At 32.2% G+C, this 20,684-nt stretch overlaps 9 protein-coding genes and 1 non-coding gene across 10 annotated transcripts; 3 read left to right on the top strand and 7 right to left on the bottom strand.

Moving 5' to 3' along the window:
- Positions 1 to 231: 231 nt before the first annotated feature.
- ESC8 (Esc8p) lies at positions 232 to 2,631 on the bottom strand (the record flags this gene model as incomplete). Its single annotated transcript, XM_041550161.1, has 1 exon — positions 232 to 2,631. One exon carries the CDS (start codon positions 2,629 to 2,631, stop codon positions 232 to 234), a length of 2,400 nt encoding a protein of 799 aa, XP_041406095.1.
- Positions 2,632 to 3,057: 426 nt separating this feature from the next.
- On the top strand, positions 3,058 to 4,257 carry TLG2 (Tlg2p; the record flags this gene model as incomplete). The annotated part of the gene is made up of 1 exon (XM_041550160.1): positions 3,058 to 4,257. The coding sequence occupies one exon, from the start codon at positions 3,058 to 3,060 to the stop codon at positions 4,255 to 4,257; it is 1,200 nt and encodes a 399-aa protein (XP_041406094.1).
- Positions 4,258 to 4,566: 309 nt separating this feature from the next.
- Positions 4,567 to 6,102, bottom strand: TOS7 (Tos7p; the record flags this gene model as incomplete). Its single annotated transcript, XM_041550159.1, has 1 exon — positions 4,567 to 6,102. The coding sequence occupies one exon, from the start codon at positions 6,100 to 6,102 to the stop codon at positions 4,567 to 4,569; it is 1,536 nt and encodes a 511-aa protein (XP_041406093.1).
- Positions 6,103 to 7,401: 1,299 nt separating this feature from the next.
- Positions 7,402 to 8,613, top strand: TSR4 (Tsr4p; the record flags this gene model as incomplete). Its single annotated transcript, XM_041550158.1, has 1 exon — positions 7,402 to 8,613. One exon carries the CDS (start codon positions 7,402 to 7,404, stop codon positions 8,611 to 8,613), a length of 1,212 nt encoding a protein of 403 aa, XP_041406092.1.
- A 95-nt stretch (positions 8,614 to 8,708) lies between these two features.
- On the bottom strand, positions 8,709 to 10,790 carry IFM1 (translation initiation factor 2; the record flags this gene model as incomplete). The annotated part of the gene is made up of 1 exon (XM_041550157.1): positions 8,709 to 10,790. One exon carries the CDS (start codon positions 10,788 to 10,790, stop codon positions 8,709 to 8,711), a length of 2,082 nt encoding a protein of 693 aa, XP_041406091.1.
- Positions 10,791 to 11,451: 661 nt separating this feature from the next.
- On the bottom strand, positions 11,452 to 11,931 carry KABA2_04S01914 (uncharacterized protein; the record flags this gene model as incomplete). Its single annotated transcript, XM_041550156.1, has 1 exon — positions 11,452 to 11,931. One exon carries the CDS (start codon positions 11,929 to 11,931, stop codon positions 11,452 to 11,454), a length of 480 nt encoding a protein of 159 aa, XP_041406090.1.
- A 501-nt stretch (positions 11,932 to 12,432) lies between these two features.
- Positions 12,433 to 14,580, bottom strand: LAG2 (Lag2p; the record flags this gene model as incomplete). Its single annotated transcript, XM_041550155.1, has 1 exon — positions 12,433 to 14,580. One exon carries the CDS (start codon positions 14,578 to 14,580, stop codon positions 12,433 to 12,435), a length of 2,148 nt encoding a protein of 715 aa, XP_041406089.1.
- Positions 14,581 to 14,972: 392 nt separating this feature from the next.
- KABA2_04S01870 lies at positions 14,973 to 15,073 on the bottom strand. The gene is given in 2 exon segments: positions 14,973 to 15,018; positions 15,036 to 15,073. It is a non-coding gene; the product is annotated as a tRNA-Ser (tRNA).
- An 848-nt stretch (positions 15,074 to 15,921) lies between these two features.
- KABA2_04S01848 (uncharacterized protein) lies at positions 15,922 to 17,130 on the bottom strand (the record flags this gene model as incomplete). The annotated part of the gene is made up of 1 exon (XM_041550154.1): positions 15,922 to 17,130. One exon carries the CDS (start codon positions 17,128 to 17,130, stop codon positions 15,922 to 15,924), a length of 1,209 nt encoding a protein of 402 aa, XP_041406088.1.
- Positions 17,131 to 18,395: 1,265 nt separating this feature from the next.
- On the top strand, positions 18,396 to 20,099 carry KABA2_04S01826 (WD40 repeat domain-containing protein; the record flags this gene model as incomplete). Its single annotated transcript, XM_041550153.1, has 1 exon — positions 18,396 to 20,099. The coding sequence occupies one exon, from the start codon at positions 18,396 to 18,398 to the stop codon at positions 20,097 to 20,099; it is 1,704 nt and encodes a 567-aa protein (XP_041406087.1).
- Positions 20,100 to 20,684: the final 585 nt, after the last annotated feature.

Genomic DNA, 20,684 nt, shown 5'->3' with positions numbered 1-20,684 from the left:
CATCATATTTTATTTTTAATATATTATATTGTAATTTTCTATTTTTTATTGTTTTGTAAGATTTTTAACAAAAATTTGAGTTATGGGTGACTTAGAGGAGAAAAATGAAGAAAGTATATATATACAATAAAACTCTGTTCTTAACCATTTTAAAATAAATTAGTTAAAATTAAATCTATCACTTTAACTTTTTATGTGTTTCAATAAATTTATACACATTATATATTAAATTTAATTTCTGTCTCTTCTGGACTGTAGTCTCTGTTCACGCGACATTTTTTGAATTGGACCATCTGATATATCTGCTCCTACGTCAACTTGGTTAGTAGATGATATAATTTGTTGTCCATCTTCATCATACACCGATTCAGAGCCATTTACAAAATCGGCATCTGACTCACCGTGAATTTCGTTTTCAAATTCATCATCAGATTGGAGTGCATAATTCACTCTATTCTGATGTCCTCTTGTCGATCGTCTAGTAGAAACACCATTTCCAGGATTGTCGATCGAATATTGATCTTTGTAGGCTGGCTTCAAATTTTCAAACTTTTCAATAATTGGATAAATTTTATTCAAATAATCATATAAAATAGATAATGTTCTCTTTGTGTCTTGGTATTTATTATCTTTCAGTAAAGTAGAAATTTCATTTGATTCTGTACCAGATAACATGCCTTCGATCTTAGTTTTAAAAATCTGAAGGGATTGAGAATCATGGCAAATCTCGTACCAATAGTTCTCATCTTTCACACCATTATTAAGAAACCAATCATTTGTCATCTTGGCACTATTACGATATAATAATGAGAATGAAGGCTTGCCAGACTTTTCAAATTCTTCGTTAATAACACGATCATCAATTTCATTGTTTGCATACATTTTAAACAAATCCAATAGAGATAATAAATCAACATAGAAATTGGTATATTTATGAGGATTATCATATGTATTCATTCTAGGGATATAAAAATCACCTATTTCATTCACCCTCACTACAAAAAATTCCTGTAAACGTAATTTGGCGGAGTCGTCTAGGTAGGGATCAGACAATGGATTCTCAGGCACTGTGTTACTCAATAGAATTACCCATTTATCATACATTGATAAAATTTTTGCCTTTCTTTCTTCGCTATTTGTCTTTAATATGCTGACAAGTGCAGCTCTAACCTTATCTAATATGGGTAGGTTAGCTTTGTATCTATCGTACTTACTTGCACGTTTGGCATTAATATAAATTACAATAGATTCACATAAATCTGTGAAATCTTCAATTGTTTGCGAAAAACCTTCTTTTAAGAAGTTGGGTACCAAATGTGTAAAGTGCTGGTCTTTGCGACAGTGTGACATATTGTTTACTTCTTCGTGTATAAGTGCAGAATATGATATATTAAGGTCTACCAAATAATTTAACGCTACAACTCTATCTCTGAATGTATCAACTGCATAAATACCTTCAGCATCCACAATAGATCTACTTTTCATGAATAGGGGATGATATTCATCCTGATATGGCGGATGTAAAGGTAACATATCCTTTGTTTCAAATAATATCTCGTTCAAGGATGGATCTACTAAATCATTGTCATTGTCATCTGTAACATCTTCTTCCTTGGATAAATCATACCTCCATTCTTTTGGCGAGCCCCATTCTTTAATATTGGTATGAAGTTTCCCAACCATTTTCCCAAAGGGCTGTTTAATATTCATAAATTTCTGTAGAGTTGGAACATTGTAAGGATTTTTCTTACCATTTATACTAAATAATAGCTTTAACAAATTGAAAAATATAAAATTCATTAGACTTTGGATGTGTTCTAGTTCTGCCTGATTATGCTGTCCAGTAGTTTCATCAGTAGTTCCTAATGATAGACCAATAGAGAAATCTGGATATGTTATATTTTTCAAATTCTCATCAAAGTATTGACTAAATTTGTTGATAAATGCCATAATTTTTAAAATATCCTTTGCGTTTCGTTCTGGTTTATTACAGAACTGTAGGGTCCACATTTCGTTCATTTTATTATCAATAAATCTAAAATCATCATTCATTAATGGGAGGTTTGGGGCCCAGTATAAACTCTGCAATGTCTTTAAACTTGGAACTTTCTTATGGTGTTCGGTTTTCAATATTTTGTACCGATTAGATTCTAAATCAGAATAAGTCCCACGTTTTTTAGGTATACCTGCTGGGTCCAAAGTATTAGTGGTCGATTTTGATTTTGATTTTGTTCCTTGAGATTTAGGTGGTGTAGGTGATTTAGTAGGCGATTTTGATGGCGTAACTGAATTAGTGGGTGCTCTCGATGTGATTACTTTTGGTATATTATCAGATATTTTAATTCTAATTTTAGTTCCATTTGGATCAATTGTGCCAGATTTAGCTTTAATAATAGCAATTTTTTTGAAATCAGCAAATGTCATTTGACCTTTTGGTTTCTGGGATCGACCTTGTTTAGTAGAACCATTAAATTCTGGATGTTCTTTTTCTCCTTTATGAACTTTACTTCCTTCTTCCTCAGGAACCATTACCCTGTCAGCTTTATTTAGAGAAGTCCTAGAGTCATTTGATATTTGTTGTTCCTTTTCTTTTGATTCTAAATCGATGACCTCTTTCATATCGGTAGACATTGTTTTTGGTGATGATGTTGAGGTTACTTCCGGCAGAAAATTGTTAGCGTTATAACGATTTCTCTAATATTTTATTTTGTGCATTGTAAAAGGATTATTAATTCATACAAGGTAGTTGCTAATAAGAATTGTTGGAGGTGATTTTAATACCCAAATTCTGTTTTTTTGGGTTGGTTTTTCGTGACTGGGTGTGTATACTGCACATAGAGAAGAAAAAAAACTGCAGGCTGTCACGTTGCGGGAAGTACCACTTAATTTCGTTTGTCCTTTAAAATTAAAATTATCAGGCTAAAAGTCACAGATGAATAACTGGGTACTACTTGAAGAAACTACGAATGAAGAATAGGGAGCAATTATAAGTTATATATTTCTTTAGATTGCATCAGATTCCAAGTAATTGCTAGAGGAATTCTCATATATTCGAAGATGTTCAGAGATAGGACGAACTTATTTATATCATATCGTCGTACGTTTCCCAGTTTTGGGGATTCGTTGATGTCAACTGAACCATATCCGAAGAATAATGATACTTTTCTAGAGGATGAGATAGAAATGGAAAGTTACCCAATGATGAATGAAGACAATAATGTTTCCCAAGGAAAGGACGGTACATTAAGGACACAAGGACTTAACACATTACCGCCCTTATTTGTAGATATAGCGAGAGATATAGACGAATACCTTCACGAAATAGAGACATTCTTGGAGCATCTTATGAAACTTTATAGAAAGAATTCATTACCAGGATTTGAAGATAAAACTCCAGATGAACAAGAAATTGAGAAAATTAGCCTTGATATTTTACAATTATTCCAAAGAAGTTATAATGTGATGAAGAAATTAGAAGTAATACATGAAGAACAATTTTTAGAGGGAAGACAATTGAATAAAGGAGAATTAATGATTCTCGATAATATGACAAAGGATTATGCTCAAAAGATTCAATGGGAGAGTAATAAATTTAGAGTTCTTCAGAATAATTATTTGAAATTTTTAAATAAGGATGATTTGAAACCTATAATTCCTAAAAATGCTTCCGATTCATCGCAATTATTACTTCAAGAGGAAGAAGAAAAGGGTAAAAATGGATTAAGCAATGAAATCGACGAATACTCAATGAAGACTCTACAAAATCAGCAACAAAAAGCCAAAAATTCGAACCAAAAATTCTTGGAACAAAGGGATCAGGAGATAACTGAATTAACAAAAGGTATATATGAAGTAGGTACAATTTTCCGAGAGATGCAGAATTTGATTATTGATCAAGGGACAATTGTAGATAGAATTGATTACAATTTAGAAAATACTGTAGTGGAATTAAAACAAGCAAATAGAGAATTAGAAGGGGCAACTCGTTATCAAAAACGTACCCAAAAATGTAAAATTATTCTTCTACTTACATTATGTGTGATAGCATTATTTTTCTTTGTCATGTTAAAACCCAGTAATAGTACAAAGTCAGTTAAATATGAACCAAACCCAAATACAAACTCAAATACCGGGGCTTTAGATGATCAAGACAATGGATCTCATAAAGTTGAGAAACCAAAAGATGAACCAGAACATAAAATATCCAATAATGGTGCTGCATTACTTGAAGATGAAATGAAAATACGTATTTTATAATTATCAATAAATGTCATACGATGTATATTCCAATATTACTTGGTTATTTATCATCTCAAAAGATTAACTAATTCAATGATTAATAATAAAAATTGATAAATTGAATATGTATATATAACTGAATTAAACTGTACTAAAACTAAAGTATACAATACTCAGTAGCCTTCCCATTAAGTGTATATATAAGGCAAAACTGAGTGTAATTAAAATGCAATGATAGTGTCCTTCAACAGATGATGATAGTAATAATAAAATAGGAGTGAAAAAACAAAGACACTATTCCCCTATTTACCTTCCCAACTCTGTCTCTTAACGGAAATTGTATGCACCTCCAGCACCAAATGAATTACCATTACCATTCAAGTTTTGATAAACATTCGCCCTGTTATTGATACGTCTCTTATAAGCTGGAGCAAAATGTGTAGCACCATTTTGTTGTGGGAAGCCTCTTCCTTGGAAATTACCTTGTTGTTGATAAGGTCTTTGCATTCTTTGATTCATTCTATTAGACCCATTTGGTAAGAAATTAGGATTATTTTGCATAATCATCTCTGATGCTGTTGGAGCTTGTTGTTGAGGCATATAATTTTGTCTCTGTTGAGGCATAAAGTTTTGTCTCTGTTGAGGTGGATAGTTCATATGCATTGGCATTTGTTGGAACTGTCTTTGTCCTTGATTAGAAACGTTTGATCCAGGGTATGGTACAGTGTTATTCATATTATTGATACCATTTCTAGAGACCGACGTCACTATCGATCCTTTATCTTCTTGAGAGTATTGTTCAGGAATAATATTATTATTGTTGTTGCTTGGTGCATTATTCATAAAATCTTGCATAATTTTATTTTTTGGTTGTACTTCTGAGTAATGATCCTTTTCAGAATATACAGAAGAACCTAGTGAATCAGAGGGAATGTATTTATGCATCTTATGTTCATCTGTATCACTTTCAATAACAGAAAATCTTTGCTGTGAATCCCTTCTATCATCATCGTCATCATCATTAGCACCATCATGTTGTAAGTTGTCAACACTATTATCATATGCTCTAAATTTCTCCTTATCCAATGAAGAATCGGTTCCATCTGAATCGGAACGTGTAGTAAAAGTGAAACTGTCATCTTTCTTCTCTGCCGGATTAGCAGGTTCAATATCCGGCAATACAGTATGAGACATTGGATCAATATTATTGTTATTGGTGTCGTATAGATCTTCCACGTTCAGTAATCTTTGATTACCTGCCAAACCCATCTCATCTTGATCGATAAATTCCTCGACAGGCCCCTTCGATAGGTAAGCAAAGAATAATAGAGGTAACGATAATAATGGCAAGACACCTGCAGGAATTAATAACCATGTACACCAAGTCACATGTGGATAAAATAGTAGGAATGTCACCACGCACATCAATGCAGCAGATAAGAAAGCGACCAATTGAAAGATTATATTAATAATGAAAGATACGGCAGATATTTCATTATATGAAGAAGAGTTTAAAAATGACATTATAGCAGAGACAGATGCAGCGACAAATGCGAAAAAATTTAAACCAGCAGCTATTGGCATCACGATCAAAATGGATCCTAAAGCTTTACGAGATTCAGATTTTAATTTCCATGCGGTTGTATCATCTGTCAAAGAATAAGGATCATAACTACCTTTCGCCTTTGAACAACCGTCAGAACCTGAACAGTAACCGAAGACACCGTATGTGATACTTTCATATTTAGATAGACCAATTTGTTTAAACACAGGAGCTGTCACGCAACATATAATTAAAAATGCCATGGATATAAATTGGAATGCACCAATTATTGAGAAATATATACCTGACCTTGCAGGCATTGTTTTAAAAAATTTAAAGATTAATTTTAATTGATTATAGTTTGTTCGTATAATTAACTTAGTTGGTAAAATAATTTTACTTGATTTAGCTGATGTCTGTCACAACTTAAGTTGTGAAGATGAAAATAGTTTAAACTGTAAAAAAAAATGTACACACACACACACACACACATATATATATATAATTATAAGAAGAAAGAGTAAAGTAGTCAATGGGAATTATCCGTTATCTCTCTTACAGGAAAAAAGAAAGAGAGACAATCAAAACAAATCAAAACAAATCAAGCAATGCTAAACCAAAAAAGAGGTAGTAGTAGTGAGTGTATCAAATTGATACTCTGAGTAGACAAGATAATGGCACAATACTTACTCTTCCACTATCGACCATGATGGGAAAGACAGATTGACAGACCACTTCAATTTGTCTCCGTGAACAGATCAAGGACAATAACAAACTTTCAGACACCTCTCTTCTTTTTCTTCACCCAGTGCAGTAAATATTATTAGAACAGTTTCCTCATCGTCTTCACCATTTGCTTTACTTCCAACCTGTGGAATCGGCTCAGCCTCTTATCAAATATTTTTCACTTCTGCTTACTTCATTCATTGTTTACAAAAACAATCAAACTGAAAATTTTAGTTTCTACCCAGCCATTTCTCTCTCTGTCCCTCAGCGTGAGACACGTTTGTAGACTGCCAGAACGCGTCTTGCCATGTGGTGCGTGCAGAGCAAGCCATTGCAGTTTATTTCATCTATTTTTACCTTCGCTCTGTTGCTCTGGCTCTTGATCAGTTTCTGTGTAGTCCGGGATAAGAGATGAAACGCGAAAATAAGACAGAAAGCAGAAGATTAGAAATTGTTGCTTCTACCTTCGCACACACAGTTTGGATGGCATGACAGAGCCTGGAAGGTAATAAATGCAGGTGAGGCTCAACGGTTTGCACAGTAGTTTGCTACAATACTCAATTTCTTCATAATCTATTTGGTTTTATTTTACTCAGTTAGGATATATATATTTATATCGAAATAATATGGAGAAATGAAAATAGTAGATGCGGCCCTCTCTGAATTGTGTTGCTCTATACAAGATTCGAACGGCGGGCCATCGTTTGCTACGGTATGAACATTTCTCTCGTAAGCTCATCGCTTGACTGAATAAATTTATAACGTGAAAAAAATCGAATGAAAATATCAATAAATGAAATTTTTTAAAATGCAATAGACATAATATATATATATATACAATTTACAGAATCCGAACTAACAACTCAGAATAATTGATTATTGAACTTGAAATAATGTCTATTATCGAAGACTCATACACTAAAAAAAAGAGTGATGTGTATCTAGCTTATGTCGATGCCCCAATCAAAGAAAATGATGAATTAACCATCTCTGACACATTTATCGGTGGGTCACCAATTTGGTTACATCCAGACTCGGTCCCCCACCAGGATATGTTGCAATGCAATTCTTGTAAAGCGAGTGAACATATGCGTCTATTATTGCAAGCGTTTGCACCTATCGATAATGAACAAATGGAGCCATTACAAGCAAATGGCATCATTGGAAAACCTACTATGAAATATATCTCAGGAGATGACGATAGAGTATTATATGTATTTATATGTGATAAATGTCCAAGAAAATTAGGCGGTGTGAAATGTATTAGAGGTGTATTACATAACACCAAGGAAAAATCTAATATGGATACAATTGTTTCAGATGAGTCCATGGGTAAAAAATTCGATATTAACCCATTCGATATTAGTGGTAATGACAATAGTAACCCATTTGGAGCCAATACTACTTCAACGAATGAGAATCCATTCACAATTAATAGTAATAATGCTGCAAGTATACCAACTGAAAAGAAAACAGAAGACTCAAAACAAACTTTATCAAAGAAAGCTCTAAGAAAATTACATGATGAAAAAATTGATAAGTCACACGACTTACAAAAAGAATATAAAGGTTTTTTGTTATATGTCGAACAAGAAACTTTCCAACATAAACCGGATCATTTGAAATTACCAAAAAATTTAAAGATAGATAAAGAAGCACTTGAATTATCAGAGGATAATGTCATCGACACTGATGACTTGGAAAAAGACCCAATTAAGATGGATCCACGTACAGAGAAACTATCCCAATTCCTTGATGATGATGTATTTCAGAAATTCCAAGAAATAGTAGCTTATAATCCATTACAAGTATTACGTTATGAAATGGGTGGGAAACCATTATATTACGCAGCAACAAAGCCTGTATTGGATTCAGTAATACCTCGTCCAGAGTTTAATAAAGATAGTAAAAGAGTATTCGAAATGCAAGTGATGCCAAAGATGATCATGGATCTAGAGGAAGGCGGAGTCTCTGTGAATGATGGGATGGAATGGGGTACAATATTGGTATTCACAGATGTGGAAAATTGCATCCCAAAATTTGATGATAATGGCGTGGGTTATGTCGAAGAATGTGTAAGAGTACAATGGGAGAAAAGATCATAGACGAGAAATTATGAAGTACAAACTTGTTTAACATTCTATATGCTTTTATTTCATTAATATATAATTTTACTACTATTTACAGATTGATATATATATTATAAATGTCTAGGAACTTCAACTTCTTCGTAAACTTGAATCTTGTCACCAGCTTTAAATTCTTCAAAATTATCGTTGAAGGTTATCCCACATTCACGACCCTTAGATGCAGTTGAAATATCATCTTTTCCATGTTTTATTGAGGATAATGTACCATCATATACTACATCTTTATTTTCGCCACGTATTACTTGAACTTTAGAATTCCTAGTTATTTGACCATTGCTGACCTTACAACCAGCAATCTTAACCAATTTCTTCTTCATTGTAAATTCAAATATATCTTTAATATCGACGGTTGCCACGATATTTTTTTCAAAAATTTTCTTCATGTTATTTTCTAAGGTCTCCACCACAATTTCAATTAATTTATAAATGACATTAAATTTTTTTACAACAACGCCATGTTTATTGTTAATAATATCATTTGGAAGATTTTCCAAATTGAAACATAATATTTCACTATTAGATATTTCGGCCATTTTAAGATCGGATTCTGCTGGAATTCCAACCGATGATGAAATGACACAACATTGAACCTCATCATTACCAAGATCTTGTATGCTCTCCTTAATAGCTTCAGCTGAACCAGACACATCTGCTTTAATAATGAAATTTACCATCTTTGGTCCAGTTATAGCATTATCGGTAGCATCGTCATCTTCGATATCATCAATGTCGTCTTTACTCTTGGATTCCTTTCGCCTAATAGATTCTGCGTATCTTTCCTCATTCAATTTTTCGACTCTAGAGGCATTCTTTTCAACTTCTATCAAGGCTTCTCTTTTCGAAATATATTTCTTCGCAATTGCCTCGCTCTTAACCTGTATGAACTCGTCACCTACATGTGGTAATTCTTTCCATCCAGATACTACCACAGCTTGCGATGGTAATGCCTTCGTAATTTTTTTCTCTGCACCTTCCATGATACTTCTTACTTTGCAAAAGGTATTCCCACATAATAATATAGACTGATTATCCAAGGTACCTTTCCTAATCAATATTGTTGCAACATTTCCCATTGCACTTTTCATCTCACTCTCAATGACAAAACCTTCTGACATTGTATTCTTGGAATTTTCTGTTTTAATGTCCATCATATCACTTAATAAGATGATAGATTCCTCTAAAAGATCCATATTTTCGCCACCTTTTGCACTAACTGGGATTACTTGAACATCGCCACCTATTTTCTCAACCATAATTTCATTTGCAATTAAGTCGTTTGTTATTCTCTCTATTTTCTTTTCTCTTTCTTTCACATTTCCAATCTTATCTATTTTAGTGATGGCCACTATAAGTTGATTACCAGAGGCCTTAATGTGTTTTATAGCTTCCTTTGTTTGAGGCATAATAGAATCTTCAATAGAAACCACTAGTACAATTATATCTGTAATGTTAGCACCTCTTTCTCTCATCTTCAAAAATGCAGCATGACCTGGTGTATCTAAAAATGTGATCTTTTTCTTAGAAACTGGCGTAATCACTTGGAATGCACCTATATGCTGGGTAATACCACCATGTTCTTGGGAAACAACTGAAGATTTCTGTAAGTAGTCAATAATAGTTGTTTTCCCATGATCTACATGGCCCATTATAGTTACTATTGGAGGCCTACTTTCGAGTAATTTAGGATTCAATGGATCTTTCAACTTATTATAAATGTTAGCTGATGTTATAGATGATGTGGATGAAGGTAATTCAAAATTATATTCCTGGAGGATTAATTCGATATATTCCTTATTAATAATATAATCAGTTGTAATATTTTTGAAACCTAAATTTTTCAAATCTTTTACTACTGTTTGTACTCTACAATTTAATAAATTAGATAGTTTATCAACTGATATATAATCTGGTATTGTAAATGTCAGTTTCTTAGGCTTGTCATTTTTTTGATTCTTCGTAATACCTTTATTTCTTCTATAACTCTTAGAATATGATCTAGAATGTTGTGGTATTATTAGTGGGTTACTCCAGTAAACATTAAACGGCAATAATAAAGGTGGTAATTTGTTCTGAGATATCAACAATTTCGTATATGATCTTTTGTTGTTAATAAGAACACTTCTTTTCCACATAATCGACTTAACCCAAATTTGTATAACCTATTGGAAGTTTGCTCTTCTTACTTCGAATGTAATAGATGAGAGTTAAATAATTCTCTTATCGTTTTTAAATATTTCAAATAGGAAAACGTCTACGACCTTAATTATTTGGATTTAACGATTCCATCGACCTTTATTGCAGATTTTCTTTAATATTTAATGTTTCATTATATCACAGGTTCCTATTATAATTTTTCAACAGTACATTATCGGACAGCAAAAAAAAAAAATACAGAAACAAATATTTAAGAATATCGAATATTTATGTATGTTAATACATAAATATATATCATCGACATAATTGAACAAATATTAAAACATTTTCATTCTCTTTATATAATGATATACATTTAAATAACAAAATACCATTCGTTTATATACCTAATATACCATTAGAATTCTATGCAATTTTCTTTTATTATACGTAAAATAGTCACCATGAATATCTTACGAAAGAAAACTGAGAACTATAAAGCATAATAATCAAATGGGAAGGATGAAAAAATATATATCTTGAGAAGGAAAAGACACGTTGAAAGCATGTTCTATACATTTAATTGGTAGGTTATCCAATGAATAGTTATGTAGTCCCTAGTATTGAAACGAATTATCACAATGTCTGTCTTCACCATCATTAATCAAATCCCACCTTGTCATACATTTCCTTTTTATAATCCTCATATTTAAATGCAGAACTTTCTCTCCTTCTAAATGGATTATCTCCTGTTTGTTGCTTCGCATCATTTGGCGATGTAGTGTCATCGGCATATTTATCATTAAATTCTATAGGTTTCTTCTCTGACTCTTTTGTTTTCTTAATTTTATCACTATTGTCTAATACATCATCCATCAAATTTTCAGAATTAATTTCTGTAGATAACCTTCTAATGTGGATTGCATCTTGCATGTTCATCGAAGGGTTTCTCGACAGCTTAGTAGGTTCTTCCAAGGATGCTATATCGGGACTAGTTGAAGCTCTCCTGTAATTATTGGTTGGAGCACCTACATAACTGTTGTTCTGGATGGCATTTTGAACTGTCTCATCATAATTATCCTTTGGTTTTGGTGGATTTTCTATATTAGTGAACCCTTCTTGAGAATTATTGGAAGGCATCCTTAAGATAACTGTGCTGATATTGTTATTGCGATAATTACAGTGTATTAAAGTACTTTTCTAATCGAAAATGAAACAGTGTCAATAATTTATATATATCTAGTCTCGAAATAACGATTTATAATAATAAAATAAGTATTGTTAATAGGTTTATCATCCCTTTGCATATATCCCTTCCCTTAGTTTACACATTTTAATGAGGTAATCCTTGCGCAAGAAAGTGGATTTACTCCCCTCCCCTCACTTTTTTCTGCCCCCAGAAATTTTTCGCTATTCGTTTTGGGTTCACGGAGTTTTCCCTGTCTGCCTGACGGGGCGGTGGACAGACCTCATTCCTGCTTATTTACCCCCATACTTCAATTAGATACATTGCAAATGATACTTCGAGTAATTTATTTTTATATGCATGTAGTGTTGGGTCAGTCTACTTCAAATGATTGCTATATAATGTTTACGTACATTTAGGTTATATCGTAATATATTTTGGCCCATGTATTTCTTTTAGTCGTCATGTCTCGGCGGGACCGAGGGATATGTATCGATGAGATTTGACAGAACTGACGTCTCAGTGGTGGATACTGCGGATGAACCATATATTATATCCAGTAATTTGTTCATGATTGCCACTTGGTACCAGCCTTGTGCTAACCCTTGTATAGTATTGTAATATTCATTTAAGATCTTTTCAATAATCTTTTCTGATAAATATTGAATGGTATTATTTTTATCCTTTAAGCCATGAACAACAACTTCTTCTAATATTTTACATGCCACATTATAAGGTAATTTTTCCATTTGAGATAGAATTGAATAAATAGAAGTACGGGTAGCTAGACCATTATCTACTTTTTGTTTCATATTCCCAACTTTTAATACTCGTACAAATTGTTTGTTTTTTTTGATATGTGGTAAGACAATTAATGACAGAATTGATTGATCTCTTATATTAAGTTCAAAATTGTCATCACGGATTAATTTTTCCATAATATCAACACAGAATTGTAAATCAGTTAAATTGTCTACGGAACTAGCTGATTTATAATCTAGTGTAGAAAAGATATCATCCTTTGTGAAATATTGATAATAATCATTATCAGTAAGAATCTTTTGTAAATCAATTTGTTTCACATTTGAATGGAATTTAAATAACGTTACTATCGCGGTCTTATCTGCTGTTAATCCCATATTTCTATAACTTGTATAGAATGAGATATCTTCCATCTCCATAAAATATCTTTCTGTTTGTAACGATATATCACAATTTTTTAATATAGATAATATCATAGATTTAATCAATTCAACTTGTTGTATTCCGTCCTCATTCTCATGTTGTTCAATATTACTAAATTCTTCATTTGTGATACGCTTGTCACTATCTGCCGATTCACTATCATGGACGTCGTTTAATACATTTTTGTTTGTGTCATTCACATCATCGTCTTCCATAAAGACATCTTCTTCCTCATCGTCGTTCCCAAAGTCATATGTTTCTGTAGCTAATGATAATTCTTCCAAATATTTGTCATCTCTAGTTTCATTATTATTGATTTTACTCTTTGGTTTACTAGAAGAAACTATATTATCATTATTAGATACCAAAATGTTATCCTCATTGTATTCGTCACTTATGTGATTACTCGATTTGGATAAGATATCGTTTTCAAGCTTTCTTTCATTGATAGCGATATCTAAAATATTAACTAACTTTATACAACATTTCATTAACCGTATAACATTATCCTGAGCCAAATATGGTAATGCTATATGTAATATCCTTGTTGAATAGTACGGTTCAAAATTAGTAATAATTCTTAATGTATTAATAAAATCTGGCTTGTTTCCAATTTTGGTAACCTCCAACTTAGGGAGTAATCTTGTATCAAAATATTCATCAACTAAAATATTGAATTTATACCAACACTTTGACATCTCCAACAATACGTAATCATCGATATATTCCGCTGCATAACTCAATTCGATAGGACTCGTAAGACGACAGAGATTATCTAGTAAATTTTGAGTGTTCGGGTTAATTAATTCTTCTTGAGAATATTCCTTCAGTAACATAATAAGTATATCTTTCGGTAAGCAATGGGTATGACCATCAAAATATAATGGTAATAAATAATTCAATGTTTCATAACATAAATATTTTTCTGTTTCAATTAGTTTTGTTTCTTTGATGTTTGTTAAAGTTCTGAAGACGAAGGTGGAATCGGTATTGAATATTATTGAGGGTACATTGAATTTTTCATTACGATTTTTTTCTTTTTGAGTTATGTCAATCAAATCATATATTTTTTTACATAGAACTTTTAAACATTGAAGAAAAATTAGGGATCGATTCTCAACCCTGATATTAGTAACAATTGGAGTTAAAACTTTGTTTTCTGTAAACTTAAAGATATCCCTATTAACACTGTAGTTATTTCTGATACACTCGACAAATCGGGGAAGGAATTCGTAACACACTAGATTAATAATATCCATATTTGTTTCCCGTAGAAGGATTGGCAAAACGAGTTTATTCATTAATAGAGATACATCATTGTCTATATCGGTTATTGTAAACTCATTTCTCAAAGCCATATATTGCAAATCACTATCTGTGGATTCATAGTATTGTTCAATTATCTTTAAAATAATCATTGTTCCTTTCAGATCAAATGAGGATGATTTGTTTCGTAAGACTTAAAGGTCGGATATGAAAGAAAAAAATGTGAAAACTGTCAATTATGTAAACTTTGATCCTAGTTATAAAATCTTATTCCAACAGAAACTGTCTATTTATAATACAATTGAATAAAATTGATTTAATTTCTCCTTTTTGATCTATGGTTATACCTTGAACCACTTTTATATTAATTTTATTGTCGAAGTTAAAATAAAGGATAGCAGACCATGGTGTGATGGCTCCTATTTTAACCATTACTGCTACTTTTTCTATTCGGATTGCCTTTTCTTCAGTAACAGGAAGATCCAAAATATCTACAAAGAAAGTCTCGTGGGACCTTTTTCAAAGAATTAAAAAAAATATAAATCGTCACAGACAGGATTCGAACCTGCGCAGGTAAAACCCAATGCCTAATTGCTGTTTCAATGAAATAGCAGGGCATCGCCTTAACCACTCGGCCACTGGGACAATTTTGTAAATCAATAAAACTGATGAGAAATAAATTAACATAGTATTATCCGGGTAATTTCTCTTTAAATATTGATTATGATGAATTAATGTAGAGAATCTGAGATAGAGTGTTTGCCTCTATTATTCTCTTCAAGCTTTACTTTATTTAATTCGGACATTTTTTAATACGATAATTGATCAGTCTCTTTATATTATATATAATTTATAGAACAAATAGAATCTAACATCGAATGCAAGTTCAGAATTCTTTGTCTTTATATATTTTTTATTCTAATCTCAATTGAGGTTCAAATTAAGTTTTGTTTCATAATGCGATTAACTTTGTTTCATGTTACCACATATTTTGTTTCATATTTTAACACGCTTCATAATAACTGTGCTTAAAGGTAGTTCTTTACCTATTGAAATTAAGTGTTGTGCATATTACTCTTAATTTCTGACAGATAAGGATCAAGTATTGATAAGGATCAGACAGAACAAAAATGAAAGGTGTGATTGAGGAAAGAAAAACTTTTAAAGAAAATGATATAAAAAGGAAGCTCTTAACATATTATAAATAAAATATAAAATGTTCTTTAATATGTAACTTATATATATTATATATTAAAAAGGGACCGATCGATTATCGTATTATAAATGTCCGAATTAAATAAAGTAAAGCTTGAAGAGAATAATAGAGGCAAACACTCTATCTCAGATTCTCTACAGTTATTTTTTCTTATATTTGTAAGTAGTGTTTTTATTATTTATACAAAATCAATAGAACGAATAGAATCTAACTTAGAATGTGAGATCATAATTCACTGTCTTTATATATTATTTATTTTCTTGTCACTCTGTTTTTCTTATTTCCAATTTAAGGCTATCGCTTCCTCGTACGTTGGATAATCTATATAACCTTCAGCAGTCACAGCATAAAATAAATCATGTCTGAACTTATTTAGCGGTATACCTTTCTCTAATCTATCAACAAGATCAGGAGTCGATAAGAAATATCTTCCGTACCCTGTCAAGGTACGATCATCTTCCAATAATTTCATAGATAATCTGGGGTTTGTTACCAATTCCCCTGTTCTGATTATAGGGCCCTTCCAGATAGAATACACAAAGTCATTGCTTCCTTCTCCATCGTCTGAAAAATATTGACTTTCGTCCTTCTTTACAGGGTTGTCATCTTTTAATGGCTCAGTCATGTGAATATATGCTAATCCATTCCCCTCTCTACTTCTCTTTTCAAGTTCACCAATTATATAGCAAAACGTTGATAGTAAAGTTGGATCCTTAGAACCAGACATAGTCCCATATGTGTTATAAGGGGAAAATCTAATACCAACTCTTTTAGCTCCGACTGCCTTTGTTACTGCATCAACAACCTCTAAAGTAAACCTGGATCTGTTTTCAATAGAGCCACCATATTTATCGGTTCTCTCATTAGAAATAGGATCCTGGAATTGTCCTAACAAATAACCATGAGCTGCATGTATTTCTACACCATCAGCACCAGCATTTATTGCATTCTCAGCAGCTGTCACAAAATAGCCAGTATATTTTTTAATTTCATCAATAGTTAAACCATGTTGCGTATTTTTATACTTCAAAGCATCATTTTTGGCTCTTTCGGACATATATAATTTATCAGATGCCGAAACGTAAGGGAGCCCGTCTCGTGATAACGAACTAATACCTGCTTGTCTCCCAAGACTAATTAATTGCATCCAAACGTAAGATTTGTTATTGTGGATTTTTTGAATAATATTCTTCCATTCAGAAATCTGGGCCTCGGACCAAATTCCCGGTGCATGGTCATAACCCCCAGCCTCTGCAGCAATGGTTGCTGCTTCTGTAATAATCATACTTCCTTCTCTTTTTGATCTCTGTTCGTAGTAAATAGCAGCCCAATTCTTATTAGGCACGTACTCGTTGAATGAAGCCCTCATTCTGGCCATGGGGGGCATAACCACTCGATGTTTCAATGTTATGTTCCCAATAGTAATTGGTTTAAACATATTTGTGTCCGCAAAAGAAACAATCTCATAATCGTGTTCAAATTCCATCGTTGTTGAAAATACTGATACTCTCGTAGACTGATAATAACCAAGAGTCTGGAAAATTTAGAAATAATCGAATTTAAGAACTTAATTGATTCGCATTATGAAATAAATAAACAATTAGTTAACTGCCTCAATTAAGTACCTTAGTTTCCTGAAAATATATTAAATATATGTAGTTTGTACGTGTCCATAAAATATCACGTAATAATGGAATTGTGTTATCCCCAAAATTTTAAATTTTTGGTAAATGGATTACATTTTTATCTGCAGTCATTTAAAAATATATTGAAGTGATTACATAATAATTGCCCATGGAGACGGAAGCCTCGAAGATTCCGTATCTTCCGCGTTCCATTGACAACACACATCGAGAAGATGAAGCAGACGTTCCAGAGAGTACATAATTCATAATGAACTGGGTAATAACCATGCAAATAGAATAGGAAAGAAGTATATTGGAATACAAATTTTGCATGTTTGAGTCACTGACAATATTTTGAAATTTATCAATGCAGATTACAGAATTACCACAATAACGTACTTACATTTATCTACTTGACCAATTGAGGTCAGATATTCATTTTGATAATTAATTTGATTAATATATGTTCTCAACTGTTTGATTTTACTTTAAAACTATTTCGCTTGTTACTATAGATAAATTCAATGTATTTATAGTCTTAAGTGATGTGATAAAAGGTTAATTATCTGTTATCTTATTTGATACGGATATCAATGCGATAGTTGGGTGTTTCAAAGCGCCTCAGAGGTATATCTTATATATTATTGAGTTTGATATATCCAACATCGATAAGGAGTATGTATTAAATGTAGTAAGTAACTCCAGACTATTTGTTAGACATTGAAACGGAGATTCAATTGCCAAAATCGTAGAAGAGTCATGAAAGGTTTTTCTTTGAAACAATCCTGAACCATGCAATAGCTTCACTAATATTATTGGACCAACTATTCGAATCTAATATAGTAACGTGTGAATTTGGATTTAAGTACGTATTTTAAAACGGCTGTCTTTCTGTTGTAGTTATAAATCTCTTCCTGTTTAACGCTTGATAACTTATCTGCTTGCGCGCGTATAATTAAGAAATTCAAGATTTTTGTCTACTATTTGCGATTGATAAAATGATCTAAATAGTTATCATCAACAGTCATTTATAAAAGATTTTGGGCACTACAAAGACATTAAACACACTATTAAAAAGACTTATAACACACTTTTCACTAACCGACGTACAATTATTTAGTTAGTAATGGATACAAAAGAATCCTTTAATGAAGTTGTGAACTGTATAGATTTTAATCAAACAGGGACATGCATTTCTTTGGGAACCTCTAAGGGCTATGATATCTTCAATTGTGATCCATTTGGGAAATTTTATTCTGAGAGTGAACCAGATATGGGCGGATACAGTATTGTAGAGATGCTTTTTTCTACATCATTAGTTGCATTAGTAGGAAATGGAGATGCACCTCATTTATCTCCTAGAAAGTTAAGGTTAGTTAACATCAAGAAGCATTCGATAATCTGTGAGATAACATTTCCGACCTCTATTCTTTCTGTCAAGATGAACAAATCCAGAGTTGTAGTCTTATTGAGTCTACAAATATACATTTATGATATAAATAATATGACTCTATTACATGTCATTGATCGTGAACCAAATCAAACTAACCTTATTAGTCTCTCTCCAAACCTTGATAATAATATTCTAGCTTACCCATCTACAGCTACAGCTATACATTCAGAGATACGACCAAATGTGACTAACAATAATATTAATATGTTACATAGTAAACTGAGTGACCCCTTAACTGAAGATGCGGTTCGTAATAATGTTGAGACTGCTATTGATAATGATGAGTACGAAGATGAAGATGAAGATGATGATAATATTGGGTATAAACAAAATCCGAATAATGAAAGCAATGAATCATGTAGTCGACGAACTCCTGAAGTCAATATCGAGAATCATAACAGTAATAATAATGTCGATAATTCAGATCGACCAATAAATAATGGTGATGTGATATTATTTGATCTGGATTTGTTACAACCGACGATGGTGATAGAAGCCCATCAAAATGGGATAGCTGCCTTGGCGTTAAGTCCCGATGGATTATTTTTAGCGACAGCCTCAGAGAAGGGTACAATTATTCGTATATTCAATGTCACTACTGGTTTTAAACTTTATCAATTTAGAAGAGGTACATATAGTACTAAAATATTTTCGATGAATTTCGGCCAAGATAATCAATTTTTGTTGGCATGTTCATCAAGTAAGACAGTCCATATTTTCAAACTTGGGAATATAATTGGTAGTAGTAATGCGTTAGAAATTGAGAACGATCGAGTCAGTGGAGATACCACCATCATGGATGATAATGATGAAAGTCCCAATGGTACTGGTGGTGGAAGTTATATTGATGATTCTACAACAAGGAAACCATACGTCGATGCCTCGAGAAGGACTGTTGCTCGTATGATAAGAAATTCATCTCAAAATTTGACTAGGCGTGCAGCAAAGACATTGGGACAAATATTTCCTTATAAAGTGACGTCGATCCTTGAACCTTCGCGTCATTTTGCGAGTCTTAAGATACCTATCAATGATGACATAGATAAACATGTTCGAAGTTCAGCATTTATTGGTGGTACTATGGAGATCAGCATTGCAGATTATCCTGAATTATTCTCTGTTGATGACACGAAATCCACTATAACAAAGAATGAAGGTACAGTGGTTGGGAATATAGGTATTCATGGTAATCGTGCTTTCCAAAGTAGTTATAAGATCAATTCTGAATCAGATCAAGAACCTACACATATAACTATGATGATTATACGAGTTGTCACTACGGAGGGATACCTTTATAATTATGTTTTAGATCCAGAACGTGGAGGAGATTGTCTTTTATTATCGCAATATCCACTTGTTGAAAAGAAGAAAGAATAGAGAGGTGCTCTTTTTTCTACTTGAAAAAAGAAAAAAAAGTTCTGGCAACAGTGATAGCAATCAAGTAATAATTAATTATTACAATTACCCCACAATCAAAAATAAAAATATTATAGAGCACAATTAAATCCATTATCATAAATATATATGTGTATTCTCTAAAAAAATAATTACTGGAGAAGAGAGTGAAATTTCAAGTAAGTACGGATTCTATTGTAACAGCCGATACCAGGTGCACTCATACATAATAACAATAAGAAACGACTAAAAATAATTAATACACAATTCAAGTTATATTAGATAAAGTTGAGATAATTTCGCCACAATTAAGCCGGTGGTCTACTTATCGCAGTCTGCTATAATGTAACTTGAATTATTATTGCCTTTATATCTCTCGGCAATCGAAAAAGCCAAATGAAAAAAGGAAAGAACTACATGACATGAATTCCGGAAAAACTGTTTGGTTCAGAAGAAATATCCATCAAGACAATATATGAAGATATGAATATTAGACGTTAAGGATATGAAGGAGGCTCTGCTATCTCCGTGCAAAGTTCGTTAGGAGAACATATTACTGAAAATGAC

The sequence above is a fragment of the Maudiozyma barnettii genome (assembly GCF_903064755.1).
Source record: "Maudiozyma barnettii strain CLIB 1767 genome assembly, contig: KABA2_04, whole genome shotgun sequence".
NCBI lineage: Eukaryota > Fungi > Ascomycota > Saccharomycetes > Saccharomycetales > Saccharomycetaceae > Maudiozyma > Maudiozyma barnettii.
The sequence above is the reverse complement of the archived record's forward strand: the minus strand, read 5'-3'. Positions and strand labels throughout refer to the sequence as shown.